The 26,480-nt window shown below is 43.3% G+C and overlaps 1 protein-coding gene and 1 long non-coding RNA gene across 4 annotated transcripts in view; one reads left to right on the top strand and one right to left on the bottom strand.

Moving 5' to 3' along the window:
* Positions 1–26,480, top strand: part of arhgap39 (Rho GTPase activating protein 39) — a 120,459-nt gene that overhangs the window by 88,455 nt on the left and 5,524 nt on the right. The window contains exons 3-11 of one of the 3 annotated variants that reach the window (XM_051377776.1): positions 4,125–5,415; positions 11,215–11,379; positions 13,177–13,362; positions 14,825–15,038; positions 21,198–21,271; positions 24,498–24,697; positions 25,503–25,594; positions 25,816–25,985; positions 26,235–26,473. In XM_051377776.1, the coding sequence (XP_051233736.1) occupies positions 4,125–5,415; positions 11,215–11,379; positions 13,177–13,362; positions 14,825–15,038; positions 21,198–21,271; positions 24,498–24,697; positions 25,503–25,594; positions 25,816–25,985; positions 26,235–26,237 (2,395 nt within the window). In that variant the 3' untranslated portion in view covers positions 26,238–26,473. Of the gene's footprint in view, positions 1–4,124; positions 5,416–11,214; positions 11,380–13,176; positions 13,363–14,824; positions 15,039–21,197; positions 21,272–24,497; positions 24,698–25,502; positions 25,595–25,815; positions 25,986–26,185; positions 26,474–26,480 lie in introns of those variants that run through there. The other 2 variants (XM_051377775.1, XM_051377774.1) reach the window with 2 other exon arrangements.
* The window catches only part of LOC127350851 (uncharacterized), a 40,139-nt gene continuing 38,067 nt past the window's right edge, over positions 24,409–26,480 (bottom strand). Inside the window, exon 2 of the long non-coding RNA XR_007880662.1 lies at positions 24,409–25,085. This is a non-coding gene — a long non-coding RNA (uncharacterized LOC127350851). The remainder of the gene's footprint in view (positions 25,086–26,480) is intronic.

Below are 26,480 nucleotides of genomic sequence, written 5' to 3'. Positions count from 1 at the left end.
CTTGTAACCCTCATTGAGCTATCTACCTTACCTAGTAGAGCTCCCAAGTTTAAATTCTTAACATATAACGCCAAAATCAATATCAATATACACTGAATGAGAAAGAAAGGGACAAAAGTAAAATAGTGTAATAATAACAGAATGTAACGGCGGTGGATATGGGATTTGAGAGTATTGTTTTTATATTTATTTATTTTAGTATTGTGCATTTACCGTGCCGTAGAGAGGTCAGATCAAAGAGTAAGGCTCTTACGGTGTTCAGTTGCCATGGTAATCGTACATTATGGTAACGAGAAGAGGCTGCTGACAGATAAAAGATCGCTGGGTGAAAGTCTATCCAAGATCGACTCCCTGTGGATGAAAAATCAGTCCATACCTTCAACGGTCAGAGCTAGATCGGGCTCCAACATCTGGGCCGAGGTGTGTAAAAAAGGCCTCCGCAGCCCCAGCGGTGCTGAACGAGTGTCGGGACCCATTGAAGTAACGTTACACCACGAGTGTTGCAGGCTGAACTTGATATCCTTCTCGTGCAGCTGTGCTTTCATCTTCTTATAGGTGCTACGCTTGGCCACCAGCCGGGAACTAAAGTCCGGGAAAATAAGGATTTTCTTACCCCCGTAGGAGAGTCGGCATGTCTGTATCGCCAGCTGGAGCACTCGTTCCCTCTCCTGGTAGCGATGAAAGCATAGGATGAATGGTCGGGGACGTGCGTCGGGGCTCGGCTTGGCCATCAGGACTCTGTGACATCTCTCCAACTCCAGGGGTTTTGTAAAGCTTTCGTCGTTGAGCACATAAATTTGCTTGTCCTGGGCGACACCGAGGACCCTCAAGTTCCTTCCTCTATGGATGTTTCCAGCGTGGTGATCCGGTCACTGTGGTCTGAAAGTGCGCCCTCCGCCTCGGTAAAATGAGCCCCAAACGATTTAACCTGGCGTTTTACGGCTTCCAGTGCTGTCTGAATCGGCAAGAGTGGTTTTGTTATTATTTCCGTGATGTTGCTCCGGGTTTTCTCAAGCTCAGTTACCAACGTGGCTAACGTTAGCTGCTGCTCCGCCACGGCGCTGCTGCCTCAGTAGCCGACTTCTCGTAGCCGGCCTCTCTTTTCTGTTTCCTTCCGACAGCTCAAATGTAAATCTAACCTGATAAGGTCGGTGGCGTAAAGTTATGGTCACTTTATAGGCGTAATTATTAAGTTAAAACGAACTATACTCGGGAGCTCCCCTCCACGCGTCCTCTCAGCAAGCCATCAACCCGGAAGTCCCGTCAACCTACCTATTTGGTAATTATCTGAGCCATCACCACAGGCTGAAGTTGCAGTATCAACCAAGGTTGTCAGGTGACTTGTCATTCACCTTCTAAAACCATCATGATCCATCCTCAAACACACTGCCAGTCATAACGCTCACACTCACCTTCCTCCCGTCACCTCGCCAAGACTAGGCCGATCCAGATCTTCTTCTTTTCTTTTGTTAAGAAACGTAGAATCTCATCACTGTTAGAGTTTGAAGACTACACTGCTTAAAATGAAAGAAGAAAGAAAATGAAATAGAACATCGAGAAGTGGACAGCTTCTGATTTGGAGTGCATTCTGAACTGCATTTTTGAGTTGGAATTTTGGTTTGAACCTTTGTGGGCAGGGGGGAGAAATTAGTCTCATTGGCTGAATAAACACGCCATTTTCCCACTGTTTTTCTCCTAATTCTTTTTTAAGTCTTATGGCAGGTCAGTGGGGCAGTTTTTCTGAAGCCAACATTTTGTAATTGCCTTTTCACTTGGTGCCAGCCAACATCTTTCGGAGGTAGGTATCATCTTTACCCAGCCCATCAGGGATTCAATTTTTCAATTCAATTTTATTTGTATAGCGCCAATTCATAACAGAAGTTATGAATTGGCGTTGAAGTTAATAGGTACCATTATCATTAAAGGAGGCAGAGGAATAACTGAACATCTGACACACTGAGCAGGACAGAGGAGAGGGAGAGGGAGAAGCCATAGCTAACTGCTAATGCTAATGAAACTAGAGTGTATGAAAAACTTTGAAAGTAGTGAAAAGTCGCTAAAAGAAGGAGAAACTCCAAGTGTTTAAGTAGAACTAGTCTACGTTTAAATGTTAAGCGGGAAAATAACCGCTGTAACGAGTAAAACAAATTTAGATTTAGCGTTCACTGACAGAGCTACAGCACCAAACAGTGTACACAGAGCAGGAAGTAAACCGGAAATGAGTCAGTACGCTTACCGTAGCACAACACAGAGTTCCTGGTGATGTCACTCTCATCAGGGATGTGTCCAAGGTAGAGGGATGTGAATGTTGTACTGACACTAAAAGCCAGAGTTTTTTAAATGATTGTTAGGGGGGACAGGACCAGAAGACATGATCTTGATCATCCATAATTTTTCCACATTCCCTCCAGCAGCAGTGTTGAGTGCCAGTTTGTTTAGCCTTCTGTTTTGGAGTAATAAAAAGTGTTTTCCAACAGAAGTCTCAGGTCTGGGAGTTGGTGGACGATTGGCATTCAGCTACATGTCTTCAGTTATTTCAATATTTAACACATTTTCCCATCGCTGTTCCACATAGTCTGTATAATCTTATTGAGTAAAGTGATGCTATGGTGTAGCTTGCTTACAAGACGTATATTGCTGAGTTATAAGCATCAATAAATGTATGAATAACAGTTGCTTTGTTGCTTTCCCAAATTTGAACCTTTTACATTTTTATAAAAATAATCACAAAGCTGCAAATACCTGTAAAAGTCCTGCCCACCCAACCTGTATATCTGACACAGATATGACACATATCTGACTTCGTTTCCCTCTCTCTCACACACATGCATATTAGCACACTAACACTCACACTGCCGCTATTGAGCATTTGTGGATCAGTGTGTCAAAGTATTTGGAAACAGAGGGCGGCCAACGCTGCAATCAATGTCACATGCAATGGTCAGCTGTGGCTCAGAGTGGGTCAGTGGGTCGTCCACTAATCGGAAGGTTGTGGGTTCGATCCCCGGCTCCTGGTGCCACAAGTCGAAGTATCCTTGAGCAAGATACTGAACCCCAAATTGCTCCCAATGCTGTGCATCGGTGTGTGGATGTGTATAAATGTTAGTTTCATTCGATGGCCATCACTGAGTAGTGTAAAAGCACGTGGTCGAAAGACTAGAAAGGCGCTATACAAGTACAGGTCCATTTACCATTTACTTCACTCCCTCTCGCCCAGTTTGCCTCTTGTTCTTTATCCCACAGCACTCTCCCTCCCCCTCGTTGTTGTCTGACAAACAAGCAAAATGCGAGGGCTCACTGAGTGAATGTGAACCGCTGAAGTAAAGGTCTGGTGTTGCCAGAGGCTAGTGTTTGGTGGATATTAGCTGTGGCAGATTGTTGAAGCAATACCTTTGCTTCAAATGAACCAAGATGGATTAAAAGCAGTTTATAACATAAGAAAATCCATAAAAATTGTTTTCATTTTCATGTTGAAGACCATTTCCAGAATTTAAATAAAGTCCTGTTTGCATTTCCAGTTTCAAGTTACAGTAAAGTCATACTGATCTGGAGTTAGGGCTGCACAGTGGCTGCCCACTGCTAACTTATTGACGAGAATGAATTTCCCTGAAAGATAAGCAATGAAAGATAAGTTAACTTAACTAAACTTGAAAGCCTACTTTCACACCCCTCTCACAAACCAATCATTGTGTAAAGTATACGTGATTGTCGGAATGTGGTTTTCGGAAAAGGTTTTGTCATCTGATAAGCCTATAAATTCACAGATCTGTTACTCAAATGGGACTTCCTGGATTGTATTTCATCAGCTCACCATTGCAGACATTTTCATTTGCATTAATAGTGTGAAAATGCCACATTACTATACACTGAACATAAGATGAATAGAGCATGATATTCAGGCAAAGAGTCCATGTAGATGATTATTACAGCTGGCACCAAGGATATGAGGTGGTAACAGGAACATATGAAGAGCACACTGAGCTTTAATAAAAAATTGCTTCTTTAAAGTATTACCAGGCACTGTAGAATGAACGCGACAGACAGCTCTTTATCATGCTGCCCCCTGACCCTTAATTAAATCTTCTCTCTTCCCTCCTGTCTCTCCTCTCCTTCTCTCTTCTCAGGACTTCTCCCTTCAGGTGGAACACTGGTACAAAGGAGCGAATGTTGATCAAGGTGACAGACAGAGAGCCCAGCTTCTTGGCCCACCAGGGAAATGGTTACTCCCCCTGTGACCCTCCCACCCCTGGTCCTCCCTCTGGAGGGGGCACCACCTCACGAACCCGCCGTTCCTCTGGAGGAAACCCACCTTCGGAACCCGAAGGCTCCCCCGTTCTCTACGCCGACCGCCGCCAGTCTCCTTTCCTGAAGCGGGCTGAGCTGGGTGGTACCGGCACCCACCGCCGCTCCTCAGCCGACTCCCAGCCCCCCTCGCCCCGCTACGCCTATGAACCCCCGCTGTATGAGGAGCCGCCATCAGAGTACCAGCCCCCTCCCATCTACGAGGAGCCTCCCACTGACATGCACCTCTCTGACTCCTCCTTCTACGGCACCGGCAAGTCACCCGCTCGTAAGTCTTCAGCCCCCCTTTATCACTCTCCCAAGCAAGGCCAGTCACCCTATGGCCAGCTGGTTCTGACCCGGCAGAAGTGTCCAGAAAAGACCCAGAGTCTGGAGTACAGTCCTGTGGGGAAGGAGTACGTCAAACAGCTTGTGTACGTGGAGCAGTCGTCTTCCAGCCCTCGCTTCAAGACCGCTGATCGCCTGCTGCGTTATGGCACTACGGGGGGCTATGGTGGCTCATATGGGGGGTCCTATACTCTGCAGCACAGCCAGTCTCTAATTAGGGACCCCCGCCTACTGCTGGACTACAGTGGGGAGGGTGGAGAGGGAGGCCAGAGGTTGCTTTACGAAGACTCCATATCCTGGACGTCCAGCCAGACCCATTCCCTTTCCTCCTCCTCTACAGGCGGTCCTGGGGCTTTCTCTCCTGGAGGTAACCGCAAACGCAAGAGCCGCAAGCCATCCCTACCCCAGGAACTGGCACGTTGTGGAGGGTTGGAAGGGGAGCTGGCAGGCACAGCATCTGAGGCAATGCTGGCCCAAGCCAGGCTGGCGTGGGAGGCCCAGCAGGTGATGAAACAGAGGAGCAGTTGGGATTCGGGGCAGGGGGGCGGGGCAGGTCATGGCGGCAGCTCCAAAGATGGCTATGAGAGTGACGGGGCGCTGCCTCTTCCGTTACCGGGACCCGTGGTGAGGGCGTTCAGTGAGGATGAGGCACTAGCGCAGAGCGATGGCCACCACTGGAAACGCAGCACCTTCGATCGGCTGGGTTTCCCCCAAGCCCTGCTGGAGAAAAGCCTCTCTGTCCAGACCAACCTGGCCTCCCCTGAACCTTACCTCCACCCCTCACAGGTACTGCTGCATGCTGGGACACTGTGTCCACATTTAGAAAGATTAGTTTAGAAGTTATACTTATAACAAGGGACCTTTACTAAATCCTGCCCTTTTTTTGCTCTGTGCTCCAATAACAGTTGAGCAAGCCTCAGTCAAAACCTCGTTCCACTTTCTCCTTTCCTGTACTTAGATATGCTATGTGCTAGGCTAAGCTATGTTAAAAAGACAACCACATTTTGGTGAGATGGTTAGAAGATAAAAAAAGACCTATCAGTGTTTTCCTCTATGTTGGAGCGGAGGCCCGCCGCTGTTAAATTTCTGCCGCCACGGTATCAGAAATGGGGCAGACGCACAATGTAGTCACGGTTGCCTTTTAAATGATCCTGCCGACATAATGCACCCCCGCTGGCTGCCGCTCACATTGCAATTTAAAAACAAGTAGAACTATTCAGAGGTTATTGGGGCTGTCCAGTTTAACTCCACATACTGTTGTGTTGATGGAGCTTATTGTCAACACGTTCGCTTTCTTCCAAGTCGACTATTAAACTAACAGCTCCACCAAAAATGTACAACGTTCAACTTGTCAGTTTTCAGCTCAACGTCCTGATATCAAACATCTGGAAACATTAAAATGGTAAATATATTTGTTTGTGTTGCAGCGAAGTGTCAGTTCTGTTTCATACGTAAAACGTTTGCCGACAGAACGGGGGGTGGGCATTGTTCGGACAGGCCTGACCCCACTGCTAAAAAAAATCCTAGAGGAAACACTGCATATACAGTATATGTAACACATTCTAAGTTATCTAGCTAATTTTATCAAAACGTTGTTAATTAGACAATAGCTAACTTAAGATGTCAGAATCGGAATCAGTAATACTTTGTCTTTTTTAATTACACTATTGAAATTTGTTCAATTTGTTCATGTGACTATATATGTGGCTTTTAGCTTTTAAACATCTTCAAAATGTGGTTGAAAAATGTAATTTCTATCAGTTTACAACCTTTGGATTGTCTGAATGCCCATGTTTTTTGCCCTGACTTTGTTATAGTGATGTCAACAAATATGCAAAAAACATGAATGCTGTATTTAAAGCCAGTTTTTGGTTTTTCCCTTCTGGACTGCTGTAGAAACATGGTGGTTCAACATGGCGGACTCCATGGCTCATTCTGCTCAGTCTAAGCTAAAATACCATCCCTATTTTCATATTAATATATTCATATTCATCATTATACCCATCACTTTATCCTGAAGTGATTTCAGCTATCTAGCCGAGCTGAAACCTTACCTGGAACTACAGCCATCACTCACATTGAAGCACTAACATGCACACCATGAGTGAATGGCCCAGTCCAGTTTGATATTGTCCTGTGTTACAGCCCCACCCTGGTGGAAAGCCATGGATGTTTTGTGTAATACTGCTGCTATCACTGCACCATGCTCAGAAAACACAGATATATACATCTACAATAGTAAAACAAAGGATGAATGAATGTGGTTATTGCACCTGCTTTAACTGTGTTAATTTTCCACCATCATCCAGCTTACATCATCATGGAGACAGTAGCTCTTTTATGTGGTGTCCCTGGACAGTGTATATTCATCATGACATAATACATCCAGTACAGGAAATGCTTCACATTCCCCTTATATTACATGAACTTCATCAACAAATGGAATGACCCAGTTGTCATGGAAATGTAGATGTTCAGACTTCACTGCTCAGTGAAAATGGAAATTTGAACATCTATTCAATTCAATTCAATTCAATTTTATTTGTATAGCGCCAATTCATAACAGAAGTTATCTCAGGACACTTTTCAAATAGAGCAGGTCTAGACCGAACTCTTTATAACATTAATTACAGAGACCCAACAGTACCACCATGAGCAAGACCTTGGAGACAAGGGCAAGGAAAAACTGCCTGTTAAAAGGCAGAAACCTAGGACAGATCCTTCGGCTCTAGGTGGGTGGTCGTCTGTCTCGACCAGTTGGGGTGAGAGAGAGAGACAGAGAGAGAGAGAGCGAGAGACAGACAGACAGACAGACAGACAGACAGGTGCACAGCAACAATAGTATTGGCAATGGCAATCTAGCAGGACCATGGCAGGAGGCTCCACCAGGATCGATAAGAACCTGCGAGACGGGAAAGCACAAGAACTCCGGGGAAGAAGTGAAGTTAGTAACATGCATTAATGGGACATGAATGAGTGCAGAAAGAGAGAGGAAGAGAGAAGCTCAGTGCACCATGGGAAATCCCCTGATAGTCTAGGCTTATAGCAGCATAACTAAGGGATGGTTCAGGACTCACTTGATCCAGCCCTAACTATAAGCTTTATCAAAGAGGAATGTCTTAAGCCTACTCTTGAATGTGGTGAGGGTGTCTGCCTCCCGAACCACAACTGGAAGCTGGTTCCACAGGAGAGGAGCTTGGTAACTGAAGGCTCTGGCTCCTGTTCTACTTTTAGAGACTATAGGAACCACAAGTAGCCCAGCATTCAGAGAACGTAGTGTTCTAGAGGGGTAATAGGGTACTATGAGTTCTTTAAGATATGAAGGGGCCTGACCATGAAGAGCTTTATAGGTGAGGAGGAGGATTTTAAATTCTATTCTACATTTTACAGGGAGCCAATGCAGAGAAGCTAGTACAGGAGAGATGTGATCTCTTTTTCTAGTTCCTGTCAGTACTCGTGCTGCAGCGTTCTGAATTAATTGGAGTGTTTTAATGGACTTATTGGGGCAACCTGATAATAAAGAGTTGCAGTAATCCAGCCTTGAAGTAACAAATGCATGGATTAGTTTTTCTGCATCTGTCTGTGATAGGATGTGTCTAATTTTTGTAATATTACGTAAATGAAAGAAGACAGTCCTAGAGGTCTGCTTTATATGGGAGTTAAATGACAAATCCTGATCAAAGATAACTCCAAGATTCCTGACAGTGGTGCTAGAGGCCAAGGTAATGCCATCTAGAGTAACTATATCTTTAGACAGTGATCCCCATCTGCATTCCCATTGCAACTGGGCAGACTGTATCTATTGACTGAAGATCAAGGATCTATAAAATGTATTTATCATTATACAACACAAGGTTCTACAACAAAATGAAAGTTTGCAGTCCCTTCAAATGTCTGTGTGTGCCAGGAATGCATGATGTGATCAAGGTCTGAGAACACTGAGTTCACCTAAAACACAACCAACCAATATTTATACACCAGACGAATATTAGAGCTCTTTAAGTGTGATGTAAAGAGGCATGCAATAAACTCATTGGTTGGTATGACATGTGGCTTTATCTGAGTCCTCAGAGGCCCTGAGGAGATAAGAGGGCTGGGAAGCATTTAGCCAAGAGGAAAATAGGCTGTCGCTCCTCTCCCTCTCTTTCTCTACTCCCAACATTGTTTTTCTCCTTCTTTCCAGTATTGCAACACTTTAGTTTAAAGCTGAGAGTGTGAAGGATGCAATCTGCTGAGCAAAATCCACCTTTGAAAGAAGAGACAAAAAGAAAGAGCAGTGGACAAAGTGGATGGAGAAGAGGAGGGAGAGAAAAGAGGATGAAATGAACAGCAACAGAAAATAACAATTCAATTTTATTTGTATAGCGCCAATTAATAACAGAAGTTATCTTAGGACACTTTTCAAATAGAGTAGGTCTAGACCGAACTCCTTATAACATTATTTACAGAGACCCAACAGTACCACCATGAGCAAGACCTTGGTGACGACGGCAAGGAAAAACTGCCTGTTAAAAGGCAGAAACCTAGGACAGACCCTTCGGCTCTAGGTGGGTGGTCGTCTGTCTCGACCAGTTGGGGTGAGAGAGAGAGAGAGAGAGAGAGAGAGAGAGAGAGAGAGAGAGAGAGAGAGAACATGGAGAAGATGATGACGGCGACGACAACAGCAACGATGGGGGACAATGAGCAGTGACAATAGTAATAATAGTAACTGTAGTAATAATAATAATAATAATAATAATAATAATAATAACAATAATATCAGTAATATTGGCAATGGCAATCTAGCAGGTCCATGGTAGGAGGCTCCACCAGGATCCATGAGAACCTGCGAGACGAGAAAGCACAAGAACTCCGGGGAAGAAGTGAAGTTAGTAACATGCATTAATGGAACATGAATGAGTGCAGAAAGAGAGAGGAAGAGGAGGAGCTCAGTGCACCATGGGAAATCCCCCGATAGTCTAGGCCTATAGCAGCATAACTAAGGGATGGTTCAGGACTCACCTGATCCAGCCCTAACGTATAAGCTTTTATCATTAAGTACAGAGACCCAACAGTACAACCATGAAAAAAAAATTCGAAGACAGGGAAGGAAAATTAAGGAATGTCTTAAGCCTAACTCTTGAATGTGGTGAGGGTGTCTGCCTCCCGAACCACAACTGGAAGCTGGTTCCACAGGAGAGGAGCTTGGTAACTGAAGGCTCTGGCTCCTGTTCTACTTTTAGAGACTATAGGAACCACAAGTAGCCCAGCATTCAGAGAACGTAGTGTTCTAGTGGGGTAATAGGGTACTATGAGCTCTTTAAGATATGAAGGGTTCTGACGAGCTTTGTGTTGCATGGACTAGTTTTTCTGCATAACAGAGGATACCAAAATAGTTTCTTGTAAAATTGCAACTACTTGTGGTAAACTTCAATCACATCAAAAGTGAATGCAGCACAGTAGGGGAAAGAGAGCTTTTTATTAAATATTTTTGGAAAAATATATTTGTTTTCTTTCAGAGAGACTGATATCCATTTGAACAATGAAGTAAGTAAGTAAGTAAGAAAAACCTCAGTCACAGCATCATCGCAAAGATCTCATGGTTTTGTGGGTAATTTCTGTGGGCTAATGGTGTAGCATTCTGAAGCGCTAGACTATCAGTGTCTTTACATTTATTAATTGATTCAAAAAGTGTTATTACCCACTAATTAGACTACATTGGACTATTTGTCCCTCATGGGAATTAGCCTCCAGTGTTTTGTCTGATGAGTGTACTGTGTATATAAATTCTTATTCTTATGGTCGTATGGAGAAATTAGCCAACTTCTGACTCAGCGTTGTAAGTTTCCTGATGAGTTTATGGTCTCAATCTCTAGTTTCAGTCTTCTTCCATACAGCATGATGTTCATTTAGTAAATTATGGTCCCATTTATTTTGGCTACCTTGTGATTGACAAGTCATTCTTAGTGCAACACATGAAACTCAGATCACGGTCCTCTGTCGATCATCATGTAAAACCCGGCCCATAGTAAATAAATGTTACTATGAGGTAATAGTAGGGACAGGTAGTCAGTTTGAGTAGAAGGGCGGCCAGACACATCTGCCAGAGCAAATGAAACATGATGACCCTATGCCCTTTGGTTTAGCTCAGAGCTTTACACAGTTTCACCCAATTGTAACACAATGCAGACTAAAAAAACAGGTGTCCATGGTTAGCTTTATACTTGTTTACTTTCTACAGTGCAGTATTTATCTTGCAGCCTCTGCAACCTGTACGACACCATAGAAGGCTCCTGTAACTGATGTTCATGGGTCTTTGAATAACTTTTCTTGTGTAATTTGTTTGTTGATCCACAGCTGTTACTTTAGATTTTTAATAAAATCAAGGAATAAATGGACTCTTTGTTGCACAGAAATAACCTTGCGGATATTGACGTATTAACACGTCAGTATTAATCCCAGTCAGCTCCCTCTGAGTGCCAAAGAAACTTTCAGCTCTCAGGCGGCTCTGAATGTTCCACAGCAGCAGCACAGAGATGAGTGACATTTTCTATTTCCTGTCTCCCTCTCTGTCTGTCCTCGTCTCTCTGTTTCTTCACCTGTCAGTCGGAGGACCTCGGAGCCTGCGCCCAGTTTGAGGCCAGTCGAAATGCCAGGAATATGATGCCGAGCGCCAGCTGTGGCATTTTCCCAGAATTCACCCTGAGAAAGCCCTCCTCAGAGACCGACATCGAGAACTGGGCGTCCAAGCACTTCAACAAACACACACAGGTACTCCAGAGGATGTGTGTACTCTCACTTTTGAATATATTTGCATGACATCATACACATCACAATGTATCTGTCTCTTTTTCCATTTGTGATTCCCGAACTGTATCTTCTGTTGGCATTTCTGTCTTTACTATTTTTATAATGTTGTGGAAGGTCTTGAGACAGCTTATTCTCATGTGTAGGTGAACTGCAGTGAAAGACATCTCAACATTGCAGCTCATATGTCATACACTGTTTATTAATTAATTTCCACACGTAATGGCAGACATAATAACAGGCTGTATAACACTTGGTCTGACATTGGGTAACACTATTAACGGAAAACCCTGCTAAATATCAATCAGCTGATTGCTAATCAGATTTAGCTACTCAAAAAATAATTCATGAGTAGAACTCTAAGGCTCATTCTTTTTTGTAAAGATTTGTTTTATTGACAGATGCTCACTTTACAATGCAGTTTCAATATACAGAACTAAATAATAATAATAATAATAAGTGTATGTAACATACACATGACTTACATAGTTATTTATGACTTGCCTTGATGAATACCTTCATATTGCTATGTTAAGTGTAGGGTAATTTCTCCAAAGGTCAGTCTTTTTTGCTGTATCAGGGTTTCTGCAGGTTAAATTAAAGACTTTTTAAGACTATTATGAATCTAATTTAAGACCTGTTTTACATCCATACTGGTAAGGATATGAAGGAAAATAGTTATTGGTTCCATGTCTATTTTGTAGTTGTTACAGCATGATAAATACACATTTTTACAAAAAACATATTTAAAAGGGGGACTGAAAAATACAATACAAGTAACAATAACTTAATTAATCTAATCAATTTTTAGGACCTGGCAAAATCATAATTAAGACATTCTAAGGCCTAAAATTCTCCACATGCATCTGTAGTGACCACTAGGCTCTCATCTGGGACTGAACAGGTTTTCTCACTATTCTGTAACTGTCAAGGTTATAGACTCACTTGCCACTGGATGTCGCACTAGAGCACCAGCATCTCAGACCAAAACAAACATACAGACATAAACAAAGAAAACTCACCAAAACCATCTTTGTTAGTCTTTCAACAGTCTTATCAAAAATCACCAACTTTGGAGGAAAAATACTTAATGTTAATCTTTGCGGACAAATGCCCCGTCAAAGTGCGTCCACTAAAAGTTGTTGTTTTTGCCACTGACAGGCTCAGATTATTAAGTGTCTGAAACATCCCTACAGAGACAGAACTTTTGTTTAACCAGAAACAGCCATAATATCACTATCACTCTCCACCAGACTCCATAGACAAAAACATAATTTTACCTTGATCATCATAACAGTGTAACTTCATTAAACGTGGACAGAAACAAAAAAACAAACACACCAAAATTTTGGTTGAAATAAATCCTTAATAATAAGCCTTAATTAGCGACAGAGAGGCTGTCACAGGCAGAGGGAGTGTGACACCATGACTCCACTGTATCTTTACATAAAGAATTGTTGTTTGCTGCTATATTAATGTCTTAAATCTCATATGTATAACCTTCAAAATCTACTTAAACAGGCTAGGTTAATTTGACTTTCCTTTCCAATATACTTTCTCATATGATGTTGATATCATGCATCCCTGTTCTATCAAATCTACTCACTCCTACTGTACATACAGTAATCTGTGTTTTGGATTTTATTTTAGCATGAGAAAATTCAAGCAATGTTAGGAGGTGGATAAAAGTGCGAGCTGCCCTCCCTGTATCTCCTCTAACCTTCTCTAGTGTTTTTCTCCATCCCTTGCATGTTTCCTCAGGGTCTGTTCAGAAGAAAGGTGTCCATTGCCAACATGCTGGCCTGGAGCAGTGAGCCTATCAAGAAGCCCATGATTGTGACCTCAGACCGCACCGTGAAGAGGGAAGCAGTGGACATCTTTAAGCTCATCCAGACCTATATGGGAGACCGTCGCTCTAAGGCTGATCCCTTTTCTGTGGCTCTGGAGGTGTGTGCCTGAACCACTGCTCTGTCCCCGCTCAGGGTCTAACCTGGAGATCTCCCTCCTAATGCACCCATGCACAGAAGCCGTTATTATCAGTAACTCCTTTATGTCTCACCTTGGTATCCCCCTGTAGTGATTTTACTTTTCTGTGATGGTCTGAACCTGACACTTTCTGACATTTCACATTTTCGGCCATAGGTACATTAGGACTCCAAGCCTAGATGGTAACAACACCTTCCCTTGGAAATATGGAGTCTGTACAGAAGTGTTATGCAGTGTGACTGAACCAGGATATCTTGACTCTCCTTCTCTCTGCACCACATCACTGAGGCTGTGTGTCCTTGTTCACAGTGTGACTTTGAGGGGAAGCTTTTAAAACAGCAGGGGCCTCATTTATAAAACTGTGCATACGATCTATACCAAACTTTTACATGCACACAAAAGACAAAAATTGCGCACAGCAAGAAATAATCTGATTTATAAAACTGCCCACGCTGGCCTTATATTCTGCCCACTACATTGCTACAATTATCCATAAATGCAAAACCCTTCATGAATATTGATAGACATATTGTTCCTGTGGTGAACGGCAGCGGAACCAAAGAAAGTTTGAGAAGCTTCGCAGCTGTTAATGTCTGTATTTGAAATGTAACAAAGTCAGACAGTTCAATAACCACAGACATTAGACAAGATTAACATTGGTCTCTAAAATGGAGAGGTGTTTATGGAATAATTACTCTCTTAAAAGGCCTGGATGTTTATGATACAGTCGATATGTAATTAATGTTCCGTATGAAATCTGCCTTCAGTTCACTACTTACCGTGTGTGTGTGTGTGTGTGTGTGTGTGTGTGTGTGTGTGTGTGTGTGTGTGTGTGTGTGTGTGTGTGTGTGTGTGTGTGTGTGTGTGTGTGTGTGTGTGTGTGTGTGTGTGTGTGTGTGTGTGTGTGTGTGTGTGTGTGTGGCATCTGGCTCCGAGTTTCTGTACAGGTGTGCACATTCTCCCGGCCAGTTCGTCTTTTACAACTTTTTCCGTGGAAATTGGCACACACATAAAGCCCTGTGTTGTGTGCACACAACGGTCATGAGGCCCCAGAGAAATTTCAGACTTCCGTCTGGTGTTAATGAAAATCCAAGAAAATCCTTTGCCAGTGGTACTGTCAAATCTGCTTGGATGAAAATAAAGTGTGGAATGAGGGTTTGATTAAACATCAGCACAGCAGCAGACAGAAAAGCTGCTTAGCATAGTTGAGCAACTAGCCTGTGTTGGCAGAGTGATTAGAATAGCAGCGTATGTTGTGTCTAAACTAAAACGTCCTGTGTAGACAACCCGTAGCAAGGTTTGTGTAGGAAGATCTGCAAAACGATCATTGATTAGATTCCCAAATTTATCATAAAGTTTAATTAAATGCTATTTTTATTCATGAAGAGAAGGACTCATCTGGCTCTCTGGCGGTCTCTGGCAGGTGGTGGTGCGTGGGTGGAGCAACCAGGGTCTGCGAGATGAGCTCTACATCCAGCTGTGTCGTCAAACCACTGAGAACTTCCGCTACGACAGCCTGGAGCGAGGCTGGGAGCTGATGGCCATCTGCCTGGCCTTCTTCCCCCCCACGCCACGCTTTCACACCTACCTGGAGGGCTACATCTACCGGCACATGGACCCTCTCAACGACACCAAAGGTGAGGAAGCAACTCACACTCTATTCACTGCCAGTGACACAGGATCACAGGGATGTTCCTACAGGATAACAATGTATTTTATTGACCCCCTGGACCGTCCAACCCCATCAGGCACACATTTCCATTTGTACACTAAAATAACCATATTATGCCAGCCATGAAATTTGCCCAGCACATTTTCAAGAATGAATTAATCCCATAAACTCTCCTCTAGCACCGTCAGAACTAACATTATACCTTTAACCCCACTAGACTCTTAAAACAGCAAAATTGTGAATTTCTTTCTCCTACATAACTTCCAACATAATAGTTTTGAGTTTTAAAAATGTTCTGGAGAAAAATGTAATTGGTGTCTGGATTATGCTTCAAAATTATACACAGTACCTGAATTGGACCAAAAAGGTCCCAGTGTCCTAATTCAGCACAACCTAACCACAACATAACCCTAGCCCTAATTCTTTTGCTGTTTTAAATAATTTCAACAAGGATATTTTCAGTGCTGTTTTCTGTCTGTTAAAGGTTAGGGTCTGTCACTTTGTTTGTCCGTTCTGAAGCAGTGGTTCAACAAGGGAGGCGACCCACAGCGTCTGTAGATAAAAACAGCTCACTCTGAAGTGATAAAAACACAACAATTCTTATTTTCAGGTGATTACACACTAATGAAAACATATCTATGAATATGATATTCCATTTCTGCCAGTAGATCTTCCTAAGTCTTACACACTGGATCTTTAAGCTAACTATGAGTTTACACAGAGTTACGTGAGCGTGTAGGACCCCAGAGGGCCTAAAACTGAACTTGCTATGGGAGATTTTGGGTCACCAAAGTAACGTTATAGGCAATTATTTCACAACTTTCATTGTATACCCTTTGGAAAAAATACCTTGGTGACATTAGTGGTGGGTATGGCCATGCTCAGCAGAGGTACACAATAAGAAGTGGGCTTACTCATGGACAAAAATCACAAGTGCCAGATCTCGGTCCATTTCAGGCACTGATTATATCACAGAGCAGTTTGGACAGATGGTTAATGTACAAAGTGCCAGGACTGTGACACCAGTTTCAGATTGCATTCTTAGGTTAAGAAATCTGGTGGTTTTGGTTAAATATTATATATATTTCTGTTTTACAAGGTTTCTGAAAGGAAAATTTGAAAATCGTCATTGTCATGGGGAGTTGTTGTGTTTTATTTAAATGGTAACTGGACTGCACTTATATAGTGCCTTTTAGTCTTTCAACCACTCAACACGCTGTACACTACTGCCACACTACACAGATGGCAGTGGCTGCCATGCACGGTGCCAACTGCTCACCAGAACGGAAACTAATCATTCATACACACTCATACGCAGCATCAGGAGCAATTTGGGGTCCGATTAGTGGACGACCCGCTGTACCTCTGAGCCACAGCCATGTCATGTCACTTCAGTCAGCAAGCTAGCTAGCTACAGAAACTATCTTATGGACATGAAATTTTGAACTATTTTTGCCTCTTTTTAGGGGGGTAAAAACGAGTCATTCTGAACATGAGTTCTGGTTTTAGAATGATGCAGACTGTTGGACAAAAGTTAGATACAAAATAGGCTCTACGGGATATTGTTCCTGTTTATCATGTTTTTTCCAAATGATGCATAGAATTTAGGCAGTATATTGTCTCAACTAGCTTGAAAAATAATGCATATATCTTCCGTAAATGGGGAAAAAAAAATCTCCCCAGGGGAGCATGTCCCCTTACCCACTTAGCTTATTTTTCCCACCTCTAACATAACAGTGTTCCTGACACTTACAATTTATAAGTTGTCCTCTACTGTTATACATTGAATATAATATGAGATATCCATACATTTGTCACTGAGTCAGTTCACTGGTAGGAAAGGGCTCCCTTAAAGAGAAGGGCTGCAAACCTGTGCTGTAGAGGAGTCAACAGTATTCACACTCAGAATCAGAATCAGAATTACGTTTATTGCCAAGTAGGTTTTTACACCTACAAGGAATGTGTCCTGGTGCATAAAATATACAAATCACAGAAAAATAAAGTACTTTCAAAATATAAATAAATAAACATAAGAAAGCTAAGAAAAGAAAAAAAAAAGTGCAGAAAACGGGAGTGCATTAATGTAATGCATATATACAGGGTGGGTATAAGAGTCAGTGTCAGTGGGGGGTCCGGGCCTTGTTAATGAGGCCAGCTGCAGACGGGAAGATGTTTTTGTGGTGAGAGGTTTTGGTCCTGATGGACCGCAGCCTCCTGCCAGAGGGGAAGTGTCTCAAAGAGTTTGTGACCGGGGTGGGAGGGGTCAGCCACAATCTTGCCTGCACACCTCAGGGTCCTAGAGGCGTACAGTCCTAGAGGGATGGCAGATTGCAGCCGATCACCTTCTCAGCAGATCGAATGATACACTGCAGTCTGCCCTTGTCCTTGGCAGTGGCAGCAGCGTACCAGATGGTGATGGAAGAGGTGAGGATGGACTCGATGATGGCGGTGTAGAAGTGCACCATCATCGCCTTTGGCAGGTTGAACTTCCTTAGCTGCTGCAGGAAGTACATCCTCTGCTGGGCTTTGTGCTTGGTGAGGGAGCTGATGTTCAGCTCCCACTTGAGGTCCTGGGTAATGATGGTACCCAGGAAGTGGAAGGACTTCACAGAGTCAACTGAGGAGTCACACAGGATGATGGGGGCGGGTGGGGCTGGGTTCTTCCTGAAGTCCATCTCCACTTTTCGTTTTCAGAACGTTTAGCTCCAGGTTGTTCTGGCTGCACCAGGTTGGTCATCTGGAGGCGGACTCATCTCCATCTGAGATGAGCCCAATGAGGGAGGTGTCAACCGCACACTTCAGTGGCCTGACAGACTGGTGACTGGAGGTGCAGCTGTTGGTATACAGGGAGAAGAGCAGAGGAGAAAGATTGCAGCCTTGGGGGGATCCGGTGCTGATGGTCTGGGAGTCAGAGACATTTTTCCCCAGCTTCACATGTTGTTTCCTGTCAGACAGGAAGTCTGTGATCCACCTGCAGGTGGAGTCAGGCACAGTGAGCTGGGAGAGCTTGTCCTGTAGCAGAGCTGGAATGATGGTGTTAAACACAGAGCTGAAGTCCACAAACAGGATCCTGGTGTAGGTTCCTGGGGAGTCCAGATGCTGGAGGGTCACGGGGGATGGTGTCAGGACTGCTCCTTTGTCCGTCGAAGCGACAGTAGAACTTATTCAGCTCGTTTGCTAGGCGCAAGTCGTTGATGGAGTGAGGGGTTTTAGGTTTGTAGTTGGTTATCTGTCTGAGCCCCTTCCAGACAGAACCAGAGTCATTGGCTGAGAACTGATGTTTGAGTTTCTCAGAGTACTGTTGTTTAGCTTGTCTCACTACCTTGCTAAACTATTACTTTGACTCCTTAAACCTGTCCCTGTCCCCGCTCCTGAACGCTTGCTCCTTCTGCAACCGTAACTGAATGAGTTTGGCTGTGAGGTTTGTCATTGTTATAACTCACCCTGGTGTGTTATGGAATACAGCAGTCCTCACAGAAGCTGATGTATGATGTCACAGCCTCTGTGTACTCATCCAGACTGTTGGTAGCAGTCCTGAAAACATCCCAGTCAGTAGAGACTGAAGATCCTCCACAGCTTCACTGGTCAACGGTTTTGATGTCCTCACAACAGGTTTATAGAGTTTTAATTTCTGCCTGTATGAAGGAATCAGGTGGACCATGACGTGGTCAGAGAGGCCCAGGGGGACAGCGTGATAAGCTCTGCTGACTGTAGTGTAACAGTGATCCAGTATGTTCTTCTCTCTGGTCGGGCATTTAATAAACTGTCTGTATTCAGGGAGGTTGTGACTGAGGTTTCCTTTGTTAAAGTCACCAAGGACAATAACTAAGGAGTCCGGGTTAGACCGCTCCACACACAGTATCTGGTCGGTGAGCGTGCGCTGTGCGTCCGGCACGTTGGCCTGCGGTGGAATGTAAACATCCTGTCTCCATGAAGCATAAAACAGAGGATGAAGAAAAGTCACTGTTTTCCCCCAGAATTAGCTGAAGTTCGTCCATTTTATTGCACAGTGAACGCACGTTGGAGAGGAATATTCCAGGTAACGGTGTGCGATGTCCGCGCTGGCAGAGGCGCACAAGCGCACCGGCACGTTTCCCTCTCCTTCTGCATTTCACTGCGTGAGCAAAGGTGGGTGCACCTTTGACCACAATGTCCAAAATTTCAACGAAAGAAAGAAGATAAGTGGGAAAGAGATCAGCTGGAGTTGTTCCCCTGATGTTCATGAGCTCTTCTCTAGTGAAAGAGCTCCGGGTATCACAGCCGAAAACTGAGTTAACAAACAAAACAAGAAAAAACTGGTAGAACGTCTAACACTGGTTTAACCTGAAAGGTAGGCTAAAACTGAAAACTTCAGGCTTACTCCGGAGGATCAAATCTGCATGCCCCCGTACCCACCTAGCTTTAGGCTAAGGCCCAAATGTTTATACTGTCTGGCTCTGCCCCTGATAGCCACATAGCATAGTAATTTAGGTAACAGGACTGAATGTTGAGATTGACATTTTCATACTTACAATATGAACAAAAATACAGAAAATAGAATGAGGGAAGTTATCTGTGGAATACCACTTACTTTGTTTGCATTACAATGGCCACACCACACGCATTGTGAAGATGTTAGAAGGGAATAGAACGGTTGAGGTTTTGATAATGGATGGATATTGATCTGAGGACCGTCTTCAGGGAACTCCAGGATGAAATATCAGATAAGAGGGAAACTGATCCAGATATTCAATCTTATAAATATCTTCAGACCAGTTACTACTCTTACTTTAAGCAGGAAATCAATAACCTGCAAACCCAAATCCCATGTAGAATATCAGTTGCTGCATTCTGTGAAGGCCAACAAACAACATGCTAGCTACAAAATAACATCCCACAGCCGCTGTCCACGAGCAGGATAGATAGTGAGAGACATCAGCAATGTTGTCTTCAATAATCTACCTTACAGTGTGTTTTAAAGGTGCTCCTGTGTCTGCTTTGTGCTCAAATGTCAGGCAGAATAAAGCTGTACTGGTGCTATGCTGTCCCCTACAGGTAGATGGGCTGAATAACAGATTACTCTCATCAGCTGAGCAGTGTTCAACAGGATGAATCACAAATCAGCAAAGGTGGTGAAAGTACACACATCTTTACTCAAGTAGAAGTACAGATACTTGTGTAAAAAAGTACTAAATCAACTTCTTTACTCAAGTAAAAGTAAAAAGTCCTCTCTTGGTTTCTCTGAGGGACATTTCTACTGTCTGTTTCTGTGCAAAGCTAACTGACACTTCAAAAAGGGACGAATCTCCCTCTCTTGTCTGTTACACCTTTTACATCATAACGTCTGTCGTGCGTGATATGCTACAGTCTTGATGTTGGGAAGACGTGCATGATGCAAAAACAATAATCGATCATTCCCCTCAAATTAATTAAAACTAATCTAACAAGCCTGTTTTACAGTATTTGTGTATTAATGTAGATATGGAATATTCAAGTAAAGTACAGATACCTGACAAAACTGCTGAAGTATAGTAACAAATATTTGTACTTAGTTACTTCCCACCTCTGCAAATCAGACTGGTCTGTGTTGTTTCCTGAGCTCCAATGAACCAGGAGTACTGATTATTGAGACACTGAGTAGTTATCAGTTGTTCTCTACTGTTATTGTTATACATTGAATATAATATGAGATATCCATAAAATAGGTCACTGAGTCAGATCACTGGTAGGAAAGGGCTCCCTTAAAGAGAAGGGCTGGGAACCAGTGCTGTAGAGGAGACAACAGTATTCACACTGGTAGTAAGTCTAACACTGGTTCAACCTGAAAGGGAGGCTAAAACTGAAAACTAACCTGTTGTTGGTCTGGTTCACTTCACCTTCAGGCTTACTCAGGAGGGTCACATTTCCATGGTCACCAACCTTAAACATTTTTAACACTTCTTTGTGGAATTTTAATAATATCCAGACAATCAGACTGAGTTAATGAAATAACACAGGATCCATTTGTTGTCCGGCCTCATGAATAAAACCCCTCTGGGTCACATACTCCTCTGCAGCACTGCTGAAGCTGCTCCACCTCTGATTCTGTCCTTATTAACAAATCCCAACCTACTGAACTGAATCAAATGCCTTCTTTTCTCTGCAGGAGTGGCCATTAGCAGCTATGCTAAATACTGCTACAGGAAGCTGACAAAAGCTGCTCTGACTGGAGCCAAGAAGGTAAGCAGCTCTGTCTCCGTCCATCCAATGACAGAACTGACACAATGAATGAATGACAGAATGACAGAATTTAAAAGTCAGGTGTAATTCTATATATATATGTATATATTTTCAAACTTTTTCCACCTTTGATGTGACCTATAATGTGAACAATTAAATGAATTCAACTGAAATCTTTTAGGGAAAAAAAAAAAAAAGTACAATAACCTGGTTGCGTAAGTGTGCAATTCAATTCAATTCAATTTTATTTGTATAGCACCAATTCATAACAGAAGTTATCTCAGGACACTTTTCAAATAGAGCAGGTCTAGACCGAACTCTTTTAACATTAATTTACAGAGACCCAACAGTACCACCATGGGCAAGACCTTGGCGACAAGGGCAAGGAAAAACTGCCTGTTAAAAGGCAGAAACCTAGGACAGATCCTTCGGCTCTAGGTGGGTGGTCGTCTGCCTCGACCAGTTGGGGTGAAGAGAGAGAGAGAGTGAGAGAGAGAGAGAGAGGCAGAGAGAGCGAGAGACAGACAGACAGACAGGTGCATAGCAACAACAGTATTGGCAACGGCAATCTAGCAGGACCATGGCAGGAGGCTCCACCAGGATCCATGAGAACCTGCGAGACGAGAAAGCACAAGAACTCCGGGGAAGAAGTGAAGTTAGTAACATGCATTAATGGAACATGAATGAGTGCAGAAAGAGAGAGGAAGAGAGGAGCTCAGTGCACCATGGGAAATCCCCCGATAGTCTAGGCCTATAGCAGCATAACTAAGGGATGGTTCAGGACTCACCTGATCCAGCCCTAACTATAAGCTTTATCAAAGTGCACACCCTTAAACTAATACTTTGTTGAAGCACCTTTTGATTTTATTACAGAACTCAGTCTTTTTGGGTAGGAGTCAGTTAGCATGGCACATCTTGACTTGGCAATATTTGCCTACTCTTCTTTACAAAAGCGCTCTAAATCTGTCAGATTGCGAGGGCATCGCCTGTGTACAGCCCTCTTCAGATCACCTCACAGATTCAGGTCTGGGGTCTGGCTGGGCCATTCCAAAACGTTGATCTTCTGGTGAAGCCATGCTTTTGTTGATATGGATGTATGCTTTGGGTCATTGTCGTGCTGAAAGGTGAAATTCCTCTTTATCTTCAGCTTTCTAACGCAGAGCCTGAAGGTTTTGTGCCAAAACTGACTGATATTTGGAACTGTTCATAATTCCTTCCACCTTGATTAAGGCCCCGGTTCCAGCTGAAGAAAAACAGCCCCAAAGCATGATGCTGCCACCACCATGCTTCACTGTTGGTATGGTGTTCTTTGGATGATGTGCAGTGTTGTTTTTGCGCCAAACATACCTTTTGGAATTATGGCGAAAAAGTTCAAACTTAGTTTCATCAGACCATAACACATTTTCCCACATGCTTTTGGGAGACTTCATGTATTTTTTGCAAAATTTAGCCGGGCATGGATGTTTTTCTTTGAAAGAAAAGGCTTCCATCTCGCTATGGGCTATGGGGCAGGGTGGCCCCATAGCCCAAACGTATGAAGAATACTGGAGATTGTTGTCACATATAGTACACAGCCAGTACTTGCCAGAAATTCCTGCAGCTCCTTTAATGTTGCTGTAGGCCTCTTTGAAGCCTCCCTGACCAGTTTTCTTCTCGTCTTTTCATCAATTTTGGAGGGACATCCAGTTCTTGGTAAGGTCACTGTTGTGCCGTATTTTCTTCACTTGATGATGACTGTGTTCCATGGTATATCTAATGCCTTGGAATTTCTTTTGTACCCTTCTCCTGACTGATACCTTTTAACAATGAGATTCCTCTGATGTTTTGGATTGGGATTAATCAGAGTCACTTTAAATGATGGCAGATGTGTACTGACTACTATTTAACATGAGTTTGAATGTGATTGGTCAATTCTGAACACAGCCACATCCCCAGTTAAAAGAGGGTGTGCACACTTATGCAACCAGGTTATTTTATGTTTTTTTATTTATTTTTTTAGTTCCTAGTTTGGTGTGGTAGAACTGGCCTTGCCTGTCCTGCAAGTTCAAACTTAACCTCATCAACACCTTCAGAAAGAACCAAAAAGCAGACTCCAAGCTAGGCCAAAAATGTGGCCTGAAAAGCAGAAGAGTTAAGGCAGTAATACCAGCACACTAATGCCCATGGTTTTGGCATTACATGTCACATAAGTGTATTTTTGTGTGTGTGTGTGTGTGTGTGTGTGTGTGTGTGTGTGTGTGTGTGTGTGTGTGTGTTGTTTTTTTTTTTTTGAGTGTGAGTGTGTTGGCAGGCAGCAGCTTGGCTCAGAGCCTGTGTAGCGGTTAGCACTTTGTAGTGCCAGGCTCTCAGCAGGTCACTGACAGAGATCGTTTGTCACTCTGAGGACTCCGCAGTGTTTGACTGGTGTTAACCTGCTAACCTCTAACAGCATGTTAATGAGCTGTGAATCCTGTGAATGGATTTGTCTCACTGAGAGAATATCTGAGTGACCCCTCCGCCCACTGGTTTCTGGCCCACACCCTTCAAGCACTCAAGCTGTCATTCATCTGCCCTGCTGTTTTAACACTGAACATACAGTCTGTAATTTCTGTTGTTAGGGGGTCTCTCACATTAAAATAATAACATGATAATCATAGGAGTTGTTGCCTTTACCACCATTGCTGTCATTGCACTCAGCTTCTCCTGGTTAGGATTCCTTCAGTGTTCATGGTTCAGGAGGTTTCTACCGGGAGCCCAATGATCCACAGAGGTCTCCTCCTCTCCAACACAAACAGACTCACTGATTAAAACCACTAAACACACTGAATAAAGCAGTTCCACCTTAACAATCTCCCACGCTGTTGGGCAGACAAAGGACGTCCCGGAGGGGCTGCGAGCCGAGCTAATGCTAACGTTAGCTCAGCGTCCAATGACTAAAATCCTTCATCCGGTTCAAATCTAGAGTTAAAAAGCACCAAGATCTAAACAGTGGATGGTAACAATGTGGCTTCAAACTGGATCAACAGTCAATGTATGACAGCTTCTGGCAGACAACCACAACGGAGATATGAAATGACAGATTTCTCTGAGTTTGAACTTTGTTGGAAACATTTGGAATAATGCAAGTAAACAACTCAACTACATATAGAACATAGAGCTAGAGTTTATAGATATTTTAATGTGGAAATGTTATACATGTTATAGCTTTGACTCCTGTGTGTGTGTGTGTGTGTGTGTGTCTCTCCAGGGCCTGCAGAAACCCTGTCTGGAGGAGATCAATCACGCCAGGAATGCCATCTTCAGTCCCTCCATGTTTGGCTCCTCCCTGGAAGAGGTGATGGCGCTCCAGAAGGAGCGGTATCCTGACAGCCAGCTGCCCTGGGTGCAGACTCGCCTTTCTGAAGAGGTTCTGGGTCTCAATGGTGACCAGACAGAAGGCATCTTCAGGTGAGTGAGAGGAGAGAGCAGGAGGACTGTGAACAGAGTATGAAGGTAATGCTTTGTTATAATGAAAATCAGATTTCACTTTGGAAAGTAATAATCTGGTTTCTGGTTTCTCACATCAAAACTTACTTTGCTGTTGAAGCCTTAACTAATAACCATAAGAGTCACCTTGACTCTAAATCCACTAATAAATCTGTCTGGATATTTCATGTACAAACATAGAATGACGAGACATTTAGTTTTAATTTAATTTCTTTTTGATCACATGCTGTATGTAGCTCATTTTCATTATCAGTTGTTTAGTAGTTGTTTAGTTTGATGTCATAGAGGACGAAAGACACACTGAAAATATTCACACTGATTAATTGAGTATGGTAAATGGTAAATGGACCTGTACTTGTACTAACCCTAACCCTTTCTAGTCTTCCGACCACTCAAAGCTCTTTTACACTACGTGCCACATTCACCCTTTCACACACATTCACTCAGTGATGGCAAAGTCCATCGAACAGAAACTAACATTCATACACATTCACACACCGATGCACAGCATCAGGAGCAATTTGGGGTTCAGTATCTTGCTCAAGGATACTTTGACATGTGGTGGGAGGAGCCGGGGATCGAACCAACAACCTTCCGATTAGTGGACGACCCGCTCTGCCTGTGAGCCACTATTATCAAAATAGTTGCCTATTAATGTTTTAATTTTGAGTAGTAGTTATACACAACAACTATGTAGAAACCAGGGCGTACAAGATACAGAGAAGATGAGGGAAAGTGTAACCAGCCTGTGACCTTTGACCTCCAGGGTACCGGGGGACATAGATGAAGTCAATGCCCTCAAGCTGCAAGTGGATCAATGGAAAATACCCACAGGACTGGAAGACCCACACATCCCAGGTAAACACACACACACAGGTTACTGCTGGTCTTCTGTGGACCTGGTTCTGGTTTCACACTGCTGTCATATACTTCCTGTATATGACAGCAGTGTGTGACATGACACACTAACTCTCTGTAGTCCAAACAAGATGATCAGTTGAGCTCATGTGAGCTCTTAAACAGCTTTTAAATGTGTTTATCATGGAGGTCTCCCCCCGTCCCTGTCTCTGTGTCCCCAGCGTCTCTGCTGAAGCTCTGGTACAGGGAGCTGGAGGAGCCTTTGATCCCTCATGAGTTTTATGAAGAGTGTATCAGTCACTATGACAACCCAGAGGCAGCCGTCAATGTGGTGCTGGGCCTGCCACACATCAACAAACTGGTGCTCTGCTACCTCATCCGCTTCCTACAGGTACACACACACACACACACACACACACACACACACACACACAAACACTTATCCTAAATCAACAGTTTAAAGCCTTTAAAGGTCCAGTGTGTAACATTGAGGAGGATCTACTGGCAGAGATTGAATATAATATTCATAGGTATGTTTTATTAATGTATAGTCACCTAAAAATAAGAATCGGTGTGTTCTTGTTACCTTAGAATGAGCTGCTGGAGGTCACCTTCCAACAAGTCTGCTATGTTTCTACAGTAACCCAGAACAGACGAACCAAACCTGCAGAATGTACTTGACCTCTCCGAATGCAGGAATGGAAATATTTGTATATTTTAAGTTAAGTTAAAGGTCATGATGACAATGTGTATGTGTTCATAGCTTACATTACACATTTGCGTCGTTTTAATTCTATAAAAGTGGGTGACCATGGGAATATGTGGGTCCCAAGGTGAATAGAATTTTGAATTTAGAATATTGTGCTATGCTTTGTGTTGGTGTCCA

This window comes from Dicentrarchus labrax, unplaced genomic scaffold (genome assembly GCF_905237075.1).
Source record: "Dicentrarchus labrax unplaced genomic scaffold, dlabrax2021, whole genome shotgun sequence".
Lineage (NCBI taxonomy): Eukaryota > Metazoa > Chordata > Actinopteri > Moronidae > Dicentrarchus > Dicentrarchus labrax.
The sequence above is the reverse complement of the archived record's forward strand: the minus strand, read 5'-3'. Positions and strand labels throughout refer to the sequence as shown.